The sequence below is a fragment of the Sorghum bicolor genome, chromosome 3 (genome assembly GCF_000003195.3).
Source record: "Sorghum bicolor cultivar BTx623 chromosome 3, Sorghum_bicolor_NCBIv3, whole genome shotgun sequence".
Classification (NCBI taxonomy): Eukaryota; Viridiplantae; Streptophyta; class Magnoliopsida; order Poales; family Poaceae; genus Sorghum; species Sorghum bicolor.
The window spans coordinates 1,345,378-1,358,912 of record NC_012872.2 but is presented as its reverse complement, the minus strand read 5'-3'; the positions used below and the strand labels follow the sequence as shown (position 1 = coordinate 1,358,912).

Sequence of the window (13,535 nt, the reverse complement as noted above, 5' to 3'; positions counted from 1 at the left end):
CGGTGTTTCCAATGCCACGAAATGAGGATGAAACCCGCGTTGAGGAGGTCAGGCGTTTCATGGGAGCCGCTCGACTTCATGCGGGAAGAGATGGATGAGAGGAAAGATAAGAATGAGAGAAAAAAAATAGTAAAATAAGCTATGAAACTGTGTAATAAATTTTTACACTGTGAGAGAAACTCATTTTATGTCAACGTTTCATGCGTTGAAAACTTGGAAGGTAAAACTCACCGTTGAGACTGGCTTTAGAGCCCGTTCTCTGTTACATGTGAATGTGGCCAGGAATCATTTCAGGTAAATAAAAGCTTTGTATAAATTACCAAACCTGGCCGGAATTTTTCCTAGTAGCTATTCCCTGGGCATTTGTGACATTACAGCATGGAGGGTCCCTGCTGCGTGGCCGTACAGCCCATGAGCCCTACTTTCTATTAATTCGCCTTGGAGACGGGAAGTCCAGTGAGGTGTTGGCTTGGGCCGTTGGGCTGGGCCGCAGACTGAGGTAAAGAAAGTCACAGGTGATTTTGATTTCAGACATTTTGATTGACCCTACTTGCTTGCATCAGTTGTCTCCTGCGGCTGCACCAGCACGGCCATCGGCACCGCTGCTTTCAGGCCCTTCTCCTCATCAGCGGCGGCGCCATGCACACGCACCTCTGCTTCGGCTGCTGCCCCGTGGTCTCTCCTGTAGATGCAGTACAGCAGCAGCTGAAGCATGCCCATCGGAACGCCGATGAAGTTTGGCGACTGCAAAGGATCAACAAGACAACAACAAGCAAGCAAACGGAAGCGTCAGGCAGGAGTCCGGTGGTTAACTGGGTTCTGTACTTTTGTATGTATATGTTTTTTATTTATCCATGAACATGTGAACTTGACCAGAATCAGATCCAGATGATGTGCTAACCGCGATGAAAAAGTCCCTCCCGAGGAGCCCGTATATCATCCAGAGAGCGCTGGACAGGAAGGAGAACAGCGACAAGTAGAACGGCATGAACTCCACGCTTTTCGTCTCTATGACTCGCTTCTGCAATAATCACAGGTGTTCATTCCAGAAGATCCTTATTGGTTTAGAACACTTTACTGCAGTAGACAAATAGTGTTGTCAAAGTGGAAAACTGAAGATTTTTAGTACGCTGTTGTCTTCATTATATTAGTTTGATTTGGTTTCTGTATTAACTGCCGGTGAATCTGACGTTTATTTACATGACAGGTCGGGTCAGATTCAGAATTTAGCCTTTGTTAATTCATCAGGACAGGGTTTTAGCATGAGCTGGTATTCTGCTAGTAGTTGTGTTCTCCAATTGGACATTTGCTCTATGTTATTCATCAGTGTAAGCCCGTCTGCCCGTGTATAGTACTACTACTGTATATACTTATGACCGATAAATACTCACAGCAGCCACCATTGGAGAGCTGTACATGGATATGGAAGCCACCAGACCAACACTCCCCACAAAAACCTTGCGCATGTGGTGCGTATGCGCCATAAAGCTCGACAAAGCCGCTGTCAAGGCGAACAACGCCAGGACAGGAAGCACAAGCTGCAAGGCAAACCTCTGCAAATCGAAGATACCATCAGGATCAGGCGATATAGCTAGCACACCATTCAGCAGTTCAGGCTCACGTACTCATCAGACAATATGCGTGAATAACGAATGAAAGAAGATATGTATAATGCGTCGTCGGCAGAGCCACTTGCCTTCTTCTCTGCTGGAGCAAACCATATGTATATGCCGATGAATGTGATCTCTAGCAGGATGCCCAGTCCGTTGATGGTAGCGACGGGAAGGTTCTCCCATCCGGAGCTCACTACTGGGAGCCCGTACCAGGTGTATAGGAGGCAGTTGAACAGAGCTAGGATGTATGGCACGCATGAGAATTCCTCCACGTTGCCCTTCTTTATCACCCTTCTGAACGTCAATCTGGTGGAAGTGGAACGACATTTGTTGCATAGCATGTAAAGGTGATAATAAGCAAGACTAATTGTTTCCGATCATGCATAGTAATATAATTCAGGATACATATATATGATGCATACATAGGGGCTGCGTAGAGGAGCATGGAAGCAGCATTTCCTGCAAGAGAGACAGTCAGAAAGAGAGAGATGGGCGTCGGCTTTACAGTATCATATGATTCAAACAGCATGTGGTAGTTGTAGATGTGAACTACTGACCTAGGATTCCTACTGCTACACGAACTGTATTTGGAACCATTCTTGGTTGCTGTCGCTGCGAAAGTTTGCAGTCTCTAAACTGAGCGTGCGAGAACTGATTGTGTCGATGGCTACCTGAGTAGCATGTTTGCCTGAAATGGAGGCAACCAATTTATACTGCCTCAATTGAACAATGAGTGGGTGGGTGTAGCACAAGAAGCAAAAGACCTGGCTGCATGGAACTTCGATGTGTGGCTGCAGTTAGCCTGAGACAACGATGACCGTCGACCTGTCGTCAGTTAAGGTCATTTATTTGTCCAGAAAGATATATAGAGATCCCTGCAGCTGACTAAACAAATTTTTAGCTTTTGTTTCTATGCGTCCTATGCATGTCCAAAGGTAAACTGATTATATATATACTGCAGTCGAAAGAAATCAAGTGATTGTTGCGTGGACGATCACCAGCCGTGGAAACCAACTCCGCCTTGGCACATGGGAAAATAAAGGTCGACGAACTAGGGCCTTGTTCAGTTGGTGAAAATTTTTGGTTTTGGATACTGTAGCACTTCAATTCAATTTGTATTTGATAATTATTGTCCAACTATAGATTAACTAGGCTCAAAAGATTTGTCCCGCGAATTACAGATAAACTATGCAATTAATTATTATTTTTAATCTATATTTAGTGCTCCATGCATATGCTACGAGATTCGATGTGATGGAATCTGGAAATTTTTTGGGCACTAAACAAGGCCTAGGTTGAACACATACACATACATACTATGTGCTTGCTCTGAATCCACATCAGTCCACTTATTCAGCGACGATGAGTCACCAAACAATGCCCAAAAAAGCCGGTCTCTATGTGGATTCAGGATGAGAATGTTTAGTCATCATCGTGATAAAAGCCATGCAGCACTGGAAGGCACATTGCTCCATTGATGTGCATTATGCAGCATTGTTTAGTCATTGCAGGCGCCAAGTGTGTGTAGGATGGCTGCATGTCGTCAGGCTCCGCTCAACGATCACTAAAGCTAGCTGGCTAATGTGCGCGCGCACCATATGAATTCTTAAAGACGCTACCTAGTGTATATGATCGCCTGTCGCTTGCATTAGTTAGTTATGCCCTTGTTTTTAATTTCGGTAATGAGCCTCGCATCACCTGTGCTGTGGCTCCGTACGTTGACCGTTTCATGCATGGACACGTTTTCATGAATGATGAATCTACCGACTACCATAGATTCTCACGACGTCTTCATGGCCTATATCTCTACCTCATTTTCTTCCCCAAAGCAGTGCTGCAGCTGCTCATGGAGATAGTAGCTAGTAACGTTATTTTTCTTTCACTACGAGTAAACATTGTTGCTCTGGAGACTGGAGGGGATGTTTTCTGAGGCCCAAGGATTCCCACAAACATGGGCCGGCACTGCAGCAGCCCACGCACCAGATGGGCCAGCTAGGTATCAACGAATTCCCGTGATTCAACAAAAAAAAAAAAAAAAAAAAAAAAAAAAAAAAAAAAAAACTGCTTCCCGATTCGTAGTCTAACAAGAGGTCGATCGATTCCTAGTCGGTGTAATTAACGAGCGCCGACGGTCTTCAAATACCCACACAGCTACCCCACGAGAAAACAAACAAAACAAGTAGCTTGCCGAACCACAGCAAAATTCCCGACGACGATGTCCGTCGCGTTGATCACGTCGTCGTTAGTGACGCCGATGGCGGCGCCGAGCCCCGGTGCCGGAACGTCATCAACAGCGGCGGCGGAGGCGGCGCTGAGGGAGAGCCTGCTGCAGCGCCCGTCGTCGTCGTCCGCCGGGACGACGCCGACGCCGACGCCGCGCCGCGAGGCCATCCGGAAGCTGTGGGAGCGCGTGGACGCGCTGCGGCGGGAGCTGGACGCGGTGGTGGACAGGACGGAGGCGGCCGAGGCGGCCGCGCGGGACGCGGAGAGGCGTGAGCACGATGCGGCGGCCGAGCTCCAGGCCGCGGCGAGGACCGGCGAGACGCAGTGCGCCAAGCTGCGGGAGCTGGAGCTGGAGCTCAGGGAAAAGGACGGGCGCATCAAGATGCTCGCGGCCATCGTCGACACCATCCTGACCAGGAGGCATAAGTGAGATCACACAACCACAAGACCTGCCTTGCCCTGCCCTCTGCGAGCTTTCTATATATCCATGCATGCATGTGTGTTGCCTTCATTGTTATATATACACACACGTAGAACGTGTCAAGCGCACGTATGTTGCTTGCGTTATTACTTGTGTTTGACGCATGGAGAACCCCAACACCCTTGAATCAATTCATTCAAGGAGATGAGCTAGCAGTCCACAAAACAACATGAAAAAAAAACAATGAGGCCTTGTTTAGTTTGGAAATTTTCTAAAGTGCGTAATTTTGTTTAGGAATTTGAAGACAATATAATCTTATACAACCAGCTCCACCTCCGTCGTAATGTTTATATTACCAAATAAATATCATTATATTCTTCAAGCAACATATAGTTTCATAGTATATTTATTTGGTGTCATAAATGCTAGCAAAATTCTCTACAGATTTGATCAAACCAAAAATAATTTGACTTAGAACAAAACTAAAACGTCATTTTTTTAGGACGGATGAAGTAATTATCTAATAGAGTTAAAAAGACAACTCATATGAGATAATTTTCTATAGCTGAGCAATGACAAAAAAAAATACATGCTGTCTAAATAAACAACAATAAAAAATAAAGCAAGATATAGAAGAAATGAAAAGAAAATACAGTACCATAGTTGCAAATTAAAGGAAATGCAGAAAAATAAAAAAGGAAATTGTCTTAGTGGCACTTTCATGTTTACACGGGCCTCGGTTCTGGGCTTTTTGGCCTGCGTAGTATGTTTTTATAAACCAAATCGATGCCGCAGCAAACACGAGATGCTATGCTAGTAGCAGCTCTGATCCGACTCGATCACTCACGATGTCCTCCACATCGAGTCGGGCGTCGACGACCACTCCGTCACCGGACCTCACGCGCGCCACCGAGCGCCCCAGGCGGCGTGCCGTCGCCAGTGCTGGCACGGGTCCCGACGGCGACATCGTCGGAGCGCGAGACGACGACGACGACCATCAAATTAATCCACGAGCAGCTGAGGGATCACGTGGACGCGCTGCGTTTTGGAGCTCGACGCGGTGGCAGACGCGACCGAGGCGGCCAAGATGGCCACGAGGCGCGCGCAGGAGGCGATGGCGGAGCTCCACTCCACCACCGTCTCGTCATCACGGGGACGAAGAAGCTGCGGGAGCTGGGCGCGAGGAGCTCACGGACAAGGACGAACGGATCAAACTGCTCGAGGCCATCGTCGCCACACTTGCCATTGCCAACACAAGTGAACGCATAATATAATGCAATTTCCGTGTTCGAACCCGCGCGTGTCGTGTACGTGGTAGCCGCCGCCGCATGCACACGATCTTAGCTGATATGGTACTGTACTACTTTCTCCATTCTAAATTATAAAAGTCATTCTAAGAATCTTTAAGAATTAAAATATCTCAAATTTAACTAAAATTATATAATAATATAATAATATTTATAATAACATCTAAGTAATATTAGGTTCGTCATTAATTATATTTTTATAGTAATATCTATTTGATGTCATAAATATTTCTAATTTTTTCTATAATATTGGTCAAACTTGAGATGTTTTTACTCTCTAAAATTTTTAGAATGGCTTATAAATTGGGACGGAGAGAGTACTAGCTATGTTCTTTTCGAATTTATTGCACGAGTTTTGATGATGTCTAAGAAGATGAGGGAATGGAAGACTTAATTCCACGCAACGATGAGTGCACTCCATTGACTACAGCCCATTGAATTGACTAAAAACAATATTAGCTGTTAAAATAAGCTACGTAAATATATAGCTTATTTTGAATTATGCAACACCTAACTTATAAAAAGCTATTATTTGACTCCCTCAAATTATTAAGTATATACATACATATATTTGAAAATATTAAGACAAAAAGTTTAGCTTATAAAAAAAGTTACAACTTATAAAAAGTTTAAGTCGGTACTATATATAACTCAGCCACTTGGCGGAACTCAATGCACATGAGTATGCCTGTTGCTTCCTATGATAGTGAGCTTGCGAGCCAAAACCTTATGTAGCAACAAAGGCGACGATGTGACGTGTCATCTCTGTACTGTAGTGCACACTGCGAAGAGATATGCAGTTGTAGCTTTAGCTCTTGGCAATGCAGCGTCACATAGTACTAATGTAGTGACTCTATTCTACCTTGTCAACATTGTAGCGATGTTGTAGCAAACTTTTCCACCTACTTAAGCACAGAGTCTGATCATACAAAAACACTCTCCTCATGTCCGTAACACTGACTGAGGGAGACTTCTATACACCTGCTATCCTACACGACATAGATAAGTCTCCCAAAAAGAAGTGTCATACAGTTGTAGCGACACTAATTAGTCCCCAATGCCCCGAGCCCCACGTTGCATGGAAAACTACTCACACTTTTCTCTCATTGTGTAACCTTGCTCTCTTAGCAATATAAGAGCAAGGCTAATAGTTAGAGTCGTTGTAAGGCTCTTTGCAGCTTTCTTCCAGCCCACCTAATTATGGCTCACTTATTTCTCTCACAATATTTCTTGGTTCGTGTGCCTAAGCTGTCTATAATCTTACAACCCGCCATTTCTTTTCTCTCTCCTTTCCTCTTTTCATTGCAACATTTAAGTTAAGCAGCTTACAACTTGTTATTATACTTGCTCTAAGGAGCAGAAAATTACTCTTTTTTATGGAACTGGAGAGGCCAGTGGCCTCTACAGAAATTTATTAAGAAAATAAGAAAACACAGTGCTTACAAACCAAAGAAAAAAGAAGCAAAGAAGGCTCAAAGAAAGAAAGGAGAAAAAGGAAGAAGAGAAAAATTACAACAGGTTTTGAATCCAAAGATCAAAAGTAGATGTAAATCTGGTAGTTGCCATTAGAGAGAGAAACTTTAATTCCTTCAGGTACATTTCTTTCACCCATTCAGGACTTCGTTGTAGGCCTTTTTTTTTATGTTTATCGTTGTAGGCCTTTAAAAACAGAAACATTCCTTGCTGCCCAGATTGGCCAACAAAAGAGGATGATGGTCATCGTGAAGAACTGGTGGTGTGCCTCACTTTTGATGTTTTGTATTGCCAAGAAAAAAATTGTCTTGGGGTTGTGCCATAATTCCAATCTTGCTCTAACATTCAGAAGCAAAAGGACAGTTCACAAAAAAGTGTAGCATTGTTTCTTTGGGTCCCTGAAGACATAGAACACATCTACATGATTCCAAATGCATGTTTCTCCTTCTCATTCTGTTTATGGTGCTTAATCTGTCCTTCATTAGTAACCGGAAGAAAACTTTGTGTTTGGGTCGACAGAATGTCTCCCAAAGCTATCTGAACGCTCTGGGCACAGGCTGATTCAAGAATTTATATGCATTTGCAGTTGAAAACTTTCCTCATTGGGTAGTCCAAATATCATGTTGATTGTTAAGAGTCAGGTCATTTGCGAGAGTCTGGACAATCTGCAACTGCCGAAAAGCCTAGACCGAGAGAGGAAAACTGGATATGGCTTGTAAAGACTGTGTCAATGCAAAAACTTTTCCCCTGTGATAGATTTATTAGTGGTAAAGGAGTAAAGCTCAGGGAACTTGAGTTGCAAAGGTTGCTGGTTCCAATTATCTGACCAGAAAGGCATGTTCCACCATTCTGAATTCGTACTGTTGCAAAGGATTTTAGCACTCTAAAAGTTTCAGGTTGTCTCTCTACCAAAACGATCCTTTTCCTAATGTGACTCAGGAGTTTATCATTTGAGTAGTGCTTTTCCCACACAAGTGTTACCCAAGGGATATCTTTTTTATTAAAAAACTTGTCCATATTTTTTAGGAGTAGAGCTTCATTGTGTTTTTTGAGATCAATAATTCGCGGACCTCCTTCCTCCTTAGTTTGGCAAACTAATTTCCATGCTGCTTTTGGTGCTTTTTTTTAATTCAAGTCGGCGCCCCTCCAGAGGGAGTGTTTTCTATATTTGTCAATTTTCTTTATAACTCCTTTAGGTAGAGCAAGAGCACACATGTGGAAGGTTGGTAAGACAGTGAGTACTGCATTAGTGATTTTCAGTCTACCAGCTTGTGATAGAAAGGTAGAAGTAGCAATAAGTCTTCTCTCACATTTCATGATCAAGAAGTGTATTTTTGGCCTAGGAGTGCCAAGAGGTAGGCCAAGGTAGGTCAAAGGTAGAGTCCCCACAACGCAGCCCAGGGTGGTAGCCAAGTGAGAGGCTCTGTTCTTATCAATGTTAATGGGCACTAGGAAGGATTTGTTATAGTTGACCTTCAGTCCTATTGAGTCTGAGAAGGATTGCAGAATGCATTTTAGAAAGACTAGCTGCCTTATTACATCCCCTTCCATGATAATCAAGGTGTCATCAGCATATTGTATGATTGGAAAATTACTCTTTTTCCTCCCAAGACTAGATATACTAATCTCCCTAAAACCCCTCTTTCGTTTTTCCTTGGTTTTATAACTCCTATTATTGTAACAGACAGCGAGCAACAACAATCAAAACCAGCATAAATCCTAATTAAGTCTCTGAATGCTAGGACATGCGAAGCCCACGCGTAACGCTAAAATTTTTATAAAAGGAAAAGACTTTTGTTTATAGCATATTTGTCCACAACAAATTTTCTAATGGTCCGTAACATTTCTCAATATCATCGGATGATATAGAAGGAATATCTGACGTAAGAACGGAGCACAAGACTTGGCCATTCTTTTCTTGACCTAAGGATGGAGCACAAGACTTCAACTGCGGGCATGAGCATGTTTATGACCTGAGTTGGTCTAGTCCTCTTGTTTTTATCTTCCATGTGGACGGCGCAAACAACGCTACGCTAGTCGCTATATAGCTAGGGCTGGACGTGTCAAATGTACTGGAACCTGCCGGATCTTGATGATGAATGTGTTCCATCATCATTCTATAAAAATCCAGGTCAGGAGCTCCAGCCTTTTTACCCAAAAGAAGTGGTGTACGGGGGCAAGATGTCGGGGAAGAAGGCCGGTGAGTTTAGCGTCGAGGAGGTGATCGCCGAGTTCGAACGGCTGACGCTGAACGCCGCCGCCGTCCAGCGGGAGACCCTGCGGCGGATCCTCGACGAGAACGCCGGCGTCGAGTACCTCCAGCGCCATGGCCTCGCCGGCCGCAGCGACCCGGACACCTTCCGGGCCTGCGTGCCCCTCGCCACGCACGACGACCTCGAGCCCTTCATCGTGCGCGTCGCCGACGGCGACACCTCCCCTGTCCTCACCGCCAAGCCCATCACCTCCATCTCCCTCAGGTTCGTGTTATTAATTCGTCGTCGGTTTCAGTATACTGTGTGTGGCTGCTGCTAGCTAGTGCTACGACATACTGTTCAGCTCAAGCTTGGCCTTGCCACAATCCATGTCGATCGTAGCTCCGGCACGACGACGCAGGGGAAGCGCAAGTACCTGCCCTTCAACGACGAGCTTTTCAAGCTGACGATGCATGTGTACCGGACCTCCTTCGCTTTCAGGAACAGGTAAGCATGACTCACACGCACGGCACGGGGCACGGACGCCGGCGCACGGCCGGCCCATCGTCGTCTTTCTGATTGACGCTCCAACGACCGACCGACCGGCCGGCATCCATTCCGATCCGGTCCACCATGCATGCACGATCTCTCTTTCTTCTTTTGGCTCTGGTCTAATCCAGTAGAGCAGTAGTTCGTTGATCACTCCACGACACCTGGTCGACGTACTGTTACTAGCTAGCTAGCTAGCTAGCTACTGCACATCGATCATTTCATCTGATCTCAACGTCGTCCGGCCAGGGCGTTCCCCGTCGAAGGCGGCGGCAAGGCGCTGCAGTTCGTCTACGGCAGCCGGCAGTTCACCACCAAGGGCGGCCTGACGGCGGCCACGGCCACCACCCACCTGTACCGCAACGAGGAGTACAGGGCCGCGGTGCGCGACATCCAGCTCCCGTGCTGCAGCCCCGACGAGGTGGTCTTCGTCGCCGCGGACTTGGCGCAGTCGCTCTACTGCCACCTGCTCTGCGGCCTGCTCTTCGCCGACGAGGTCCGGACGGTGTTCGCCATGTTCGGCCACAACCTCGTGCTCGCGTTCCAGACGCTGGAGCGGGTGTGGGAGGAGCTATGCCACGACATCCGCCACGGTGCCCTGTCGCCGGCGCGGGTCGCCGAGCCGGCGCTCCGGCAGGCCGTGTCCGCGCTCCTCGCGCCGCCGAACCCCGCGCTGGCCGACGAGGTGGCGCGCAGGTGCGCCGAGGCAAGGCTCAACGGCTGGCGCGGGGTGGTCCCGGCGCTGTGGCCCAACGCCAGGTACGTGCACACGATCGTGACGGGGTCCATGGAGCACTACGTCAGGAAGATCCGGCACTACGCCGGTGGCCTGCCGCTCGTCGCCATGGATTACGGCGCGTCGGAGGGGATGGTCGGTGCCAACGTCGAGCCGGAGGTGCCACCGGACTCGGCAACGTTCGCCGTGCTCCCCAACATCGCCTACTTCGAGTTCATCCCTCTCAAGACCAACGACGGCGGCGGCGGAGCGGCCTGCACCGATACCGGCACGAGCTACAACACCGAGGCGGATCCCGTCGGCCTGACGGAGGTCACCGTCGGCGAGCATTACGAGGTCGTCATGACCACCTTCGCAGGGTTGTACCGGTACCGTCTTGGGGACGTGGTGAAGGTGGCCGGCTTCTATAACTCGACGCCCAAGCTCAAGTTCGTGAGCCGGGGATCGATCGGCCCTACGCTGTGCATCAACGTCGACAAGAACACCGAGCAGGACGTGCAGCTCGCCGTCGATGGCGCGGCCGAGATCCTGGCTGCCCGGAACACGTCGTTGGAGGTGGTGGACTACACCAGCCACGCGGACGTATCGTCGGACCCCGGCCACTACGTCGTGTTCTGGGAGCTCAGCGGCGAGGCCGACGTCGACGACGACGTGCTGCAGCGCTGCTGCGACGAGCTTGACCGGCGCTTCGTCGACGCCGGCTACGTGAGCTCGAGAAAGACGCGCGCCATCGGGCCCCTGGAGCTGCGGGTGCTACGGCGGGGCACGTTCCAGAAGGTGCTGCACCACTGCCTCTCCCTCGGCGCTCCGGCGAACCAGTTCAAGTTGCCGAGGTGCGTCGCCCGGTCCAACTCCGGCGTCCTCCAGATCCTCTCGGACAACGCCGTCAAGATCTTCTTCAGCACAGCCTACGACTGAAGACGGCAGAGGCATACGGCGGTGGCGCGGCGAGCCGTGACAACTCAGGCGGTTTGTGAGTGACATAATTTGGCGCGAGAGCGACCGGTTTTCTTTTGACAAGTTGCACTCCCCTGCATGGCTACATGTTTTCTGTGTCTTTTTTTATTGCCATTATTTTAAGCATGTGGCTTGTTTGTAAGGCTATAATGGGCACATCATAATTAAAATACATACAATAGACTTTGTTGATTTGTGAATGCACACTAAAAATCATGTCCTCTGTTTTTTAGAAGCTGCTAGAGATTTGTGTCGTTTTTATCCATTTGAAGAAAACCAAATTACTTTCCCATGTGGCCTATGTCCACGTGATCCCACAATCTAACATTTGATTTGGTTTTCTCCCTCCAACTATTTCAATTGGTCTGATTTAGCTCTTAACAGGATTTGCTTATTTTTGTCTTTCCACATACAAGGTGAACCATAATTTCAGATTTTGTAAGGCTATAATGGACATCATAAATCATTTCAGAATACATTACGAATTTTCTTCATTATATTTCATACAATTTTGTATTTCTAGCATTCACTTATTATTAGATATCGTATCAATGTCAGCTATCATCGCACTCAAATTAGAAATAAAAAAAACAAGTTGAGCATGAAAAAATAATTTAAAAAATCTTTTTAGGGGCAAATTAGACTAATTAAAATAGTTGAGAGGACTAAACAGAATCAAAATGTTAGTTTAGATATATGCCAAACTGAGGGTAGTTGACTAATACTAGTAAAGTATGAAATACATTGTTAAGTAATGATGGTATACTTCCTCTCTGCCAAAATGATACATATTTTGTATAGGAAAAAGTAGACATTGAACACAACTAAATTTATGTACAATTTTAGGACAAAGAATGCCATAAATAGATTTGCATTCAAAGTGCCCACCTATTGGTAGTTCGTTTGTCAAGGAAATACTTTGAACTTTTTTTTGTGTGTGCATGTTTATAACTATATGCCGCTTATGTTTGTTATAAAACTCAATCGCCAAAGCATGCATCAAATAAAACTATACATTGTTTTAAAATTTAAAATAATAATAACCTTTTTTTGGTTGCAGAACCATCACACAAACTGCGCTATTAAATCAGTTTTGCAAACCTACACATGTTTTCTCATTTCATGACAAAAAGAAGTTGTAGTTTTGTGTTATGTATGACAATGTAAGTGCAAAGATGATTCACCACAGTGTCCTTTTAGCCATACACTAAAACTAAAAGTATAGTTTTTGTGAAACTAAAATTTGAAAGTGCAGCCTCTTCGTGATATTTTTCCAGTAGGATTTTCGAAATTTAATTTTAAAAACTATATAATGGGCCATCCTCTTGCAGTGCCCAGTACTCGTTGGCCTTCGTTTTATATAGGAAAAGCATGTCGCCCATGCCCTTGTAAATTTTGGCCCAAACTAAGCCCAAAACCTAGAGACGATGGCGGCTCTTTGCAGTTCCACCAGTCCAATGTCTTCTAGTCCCTTCACCTTCTACTAGCATTACGTCATTCCGTTGAAGTCTTATTACGTTATGCAGTTTTTAAGAGTTTCACGTCATCTTTAAGTATCTAATAAATTGATAAATGAAACAACTTCCCTTTCATTTCACAATTTTTATAGGCTAACCAAAAGCATTTGATTATTTCATCAAGAAAACGCTTGAAGATGAAACAAATTATCTTTAGTGGAGTTTCATTTCAAACTGCTAGTTTCATAGTCTTGGTAACTCCGTCCATCAGGTTTCATTTGATTATTAAAGGTCTACGAAACTATATAATAAATCTCTCTATTAAAAATATATGTTCTATTTTCATTTTATATGATATATAGCTGTACTGAGAAATAATGTTACGAAATTCTCCCACTAAAACTGATTTTATTTTGGGACGGATGGAGCACATGGTATGCCATACAACACCAAACGTCCAAACATGACAACCATGATTTGCTACGAGAGCTGGTTGAATGATCGTCCAGACACTCAGACGATGAATCGTACGTTCCCGTCCATCGGTCCGATCCATATCTATTGAATCCATATTCAGGTGTGTCCGGTGCTCTTCACTCAAATCAGA

General features: G+C 45.8%; 2 protein-coding genes across 2 annotated transcripts; one reads left to right on the top strand and one right to left on the bottom strand.

Annotated features, from left to right (window-relative positions):
• Nucleotides 296-2,331, bottom strand: LOC8081388 (bidirectional sugar transporter SWEET3b). Its single transcript, XM_002454882.2, has 6 exons — nt 2,171-2,331; nt 2,036-2,072; nt 1,697-1,919; nt 1,392-1,553; nt 902-1,021; nt 296-744 (listed from the first exon to the last, which is right to left on the bottom strand). Exons 1-6 carry the CDS (start codon nt 2,208-2,210, stop codon nt 547-549), a joined length of 780 nt encoding a protein of 259 aa, XP_002454927.1. The 5' UTR covers nt 2,211-2,331; the 3' UTR covers nt 296-546.
• LOC8079494 (probable indole-3-acetic acid-amido synthetase GH3.12) lies at nt 9,142-11,663 on the top strand. Its single transcript, XM_002457068.2, has 3 exons — nt 9,142-9,514; nt 9,632-9,736; nt 10,028-11,663. Exons 1-3 carry the CDS (start codon nt 9,219-9,221, stop codon nt 11,430-11,432), a joined length of 1,806 nt encoding a protein of 601 aa, XP_002457113.1. The 5' UTR covers nt 9,142-9,218; the 3' UTR covers nt 11,433-11,663.

Bases quoted from the DNA above. Each gene is read 5' to 3' on its own strand.
- LOC8081388 (XM_002454882.2), bottom strand. From the start codon at position 2,210: ATGGTTCCAAATACAGTTCGTGTAGCAGTAGGAATCCTAG. The intron at 1,920-2,035 runs GTATGCATCATA...CACTTCCACCAG, and splicing joins CTCCTCTACGCAGCCCCTAT to ATTGACGTTCAGAAGGGTGA. The intron at 745-901 runs GTTAGCACATCA...GATCCTTTGCAG, and splicing joins GGAGGGACTTTTTCATCGCG to TCGCCAAACTTCATCGGCGT.
- LOC8079494 (XM_002457068.2), top strand. From the start codon at position 9,219: ATGTCGGGGAAGAAGGCCGGTGAGTTTAGCGTCGAGGAGGTGATCGCC. The intron at 9,515-9,631 runs GTTCGTGTTATT...TGTCGATCGTAG, and splicing joins ATCACCTCCATCTCCCTCAG to CTCCGGCACGACGACGCAGG. The intron at 9,737-10,027 runs GTAAGCATGACT...TCGTCCGGCCAG, and splicing joins TCCTTCGCTTTCAGGAACAG to GGCGTTCCCCGTCGAAGGCG.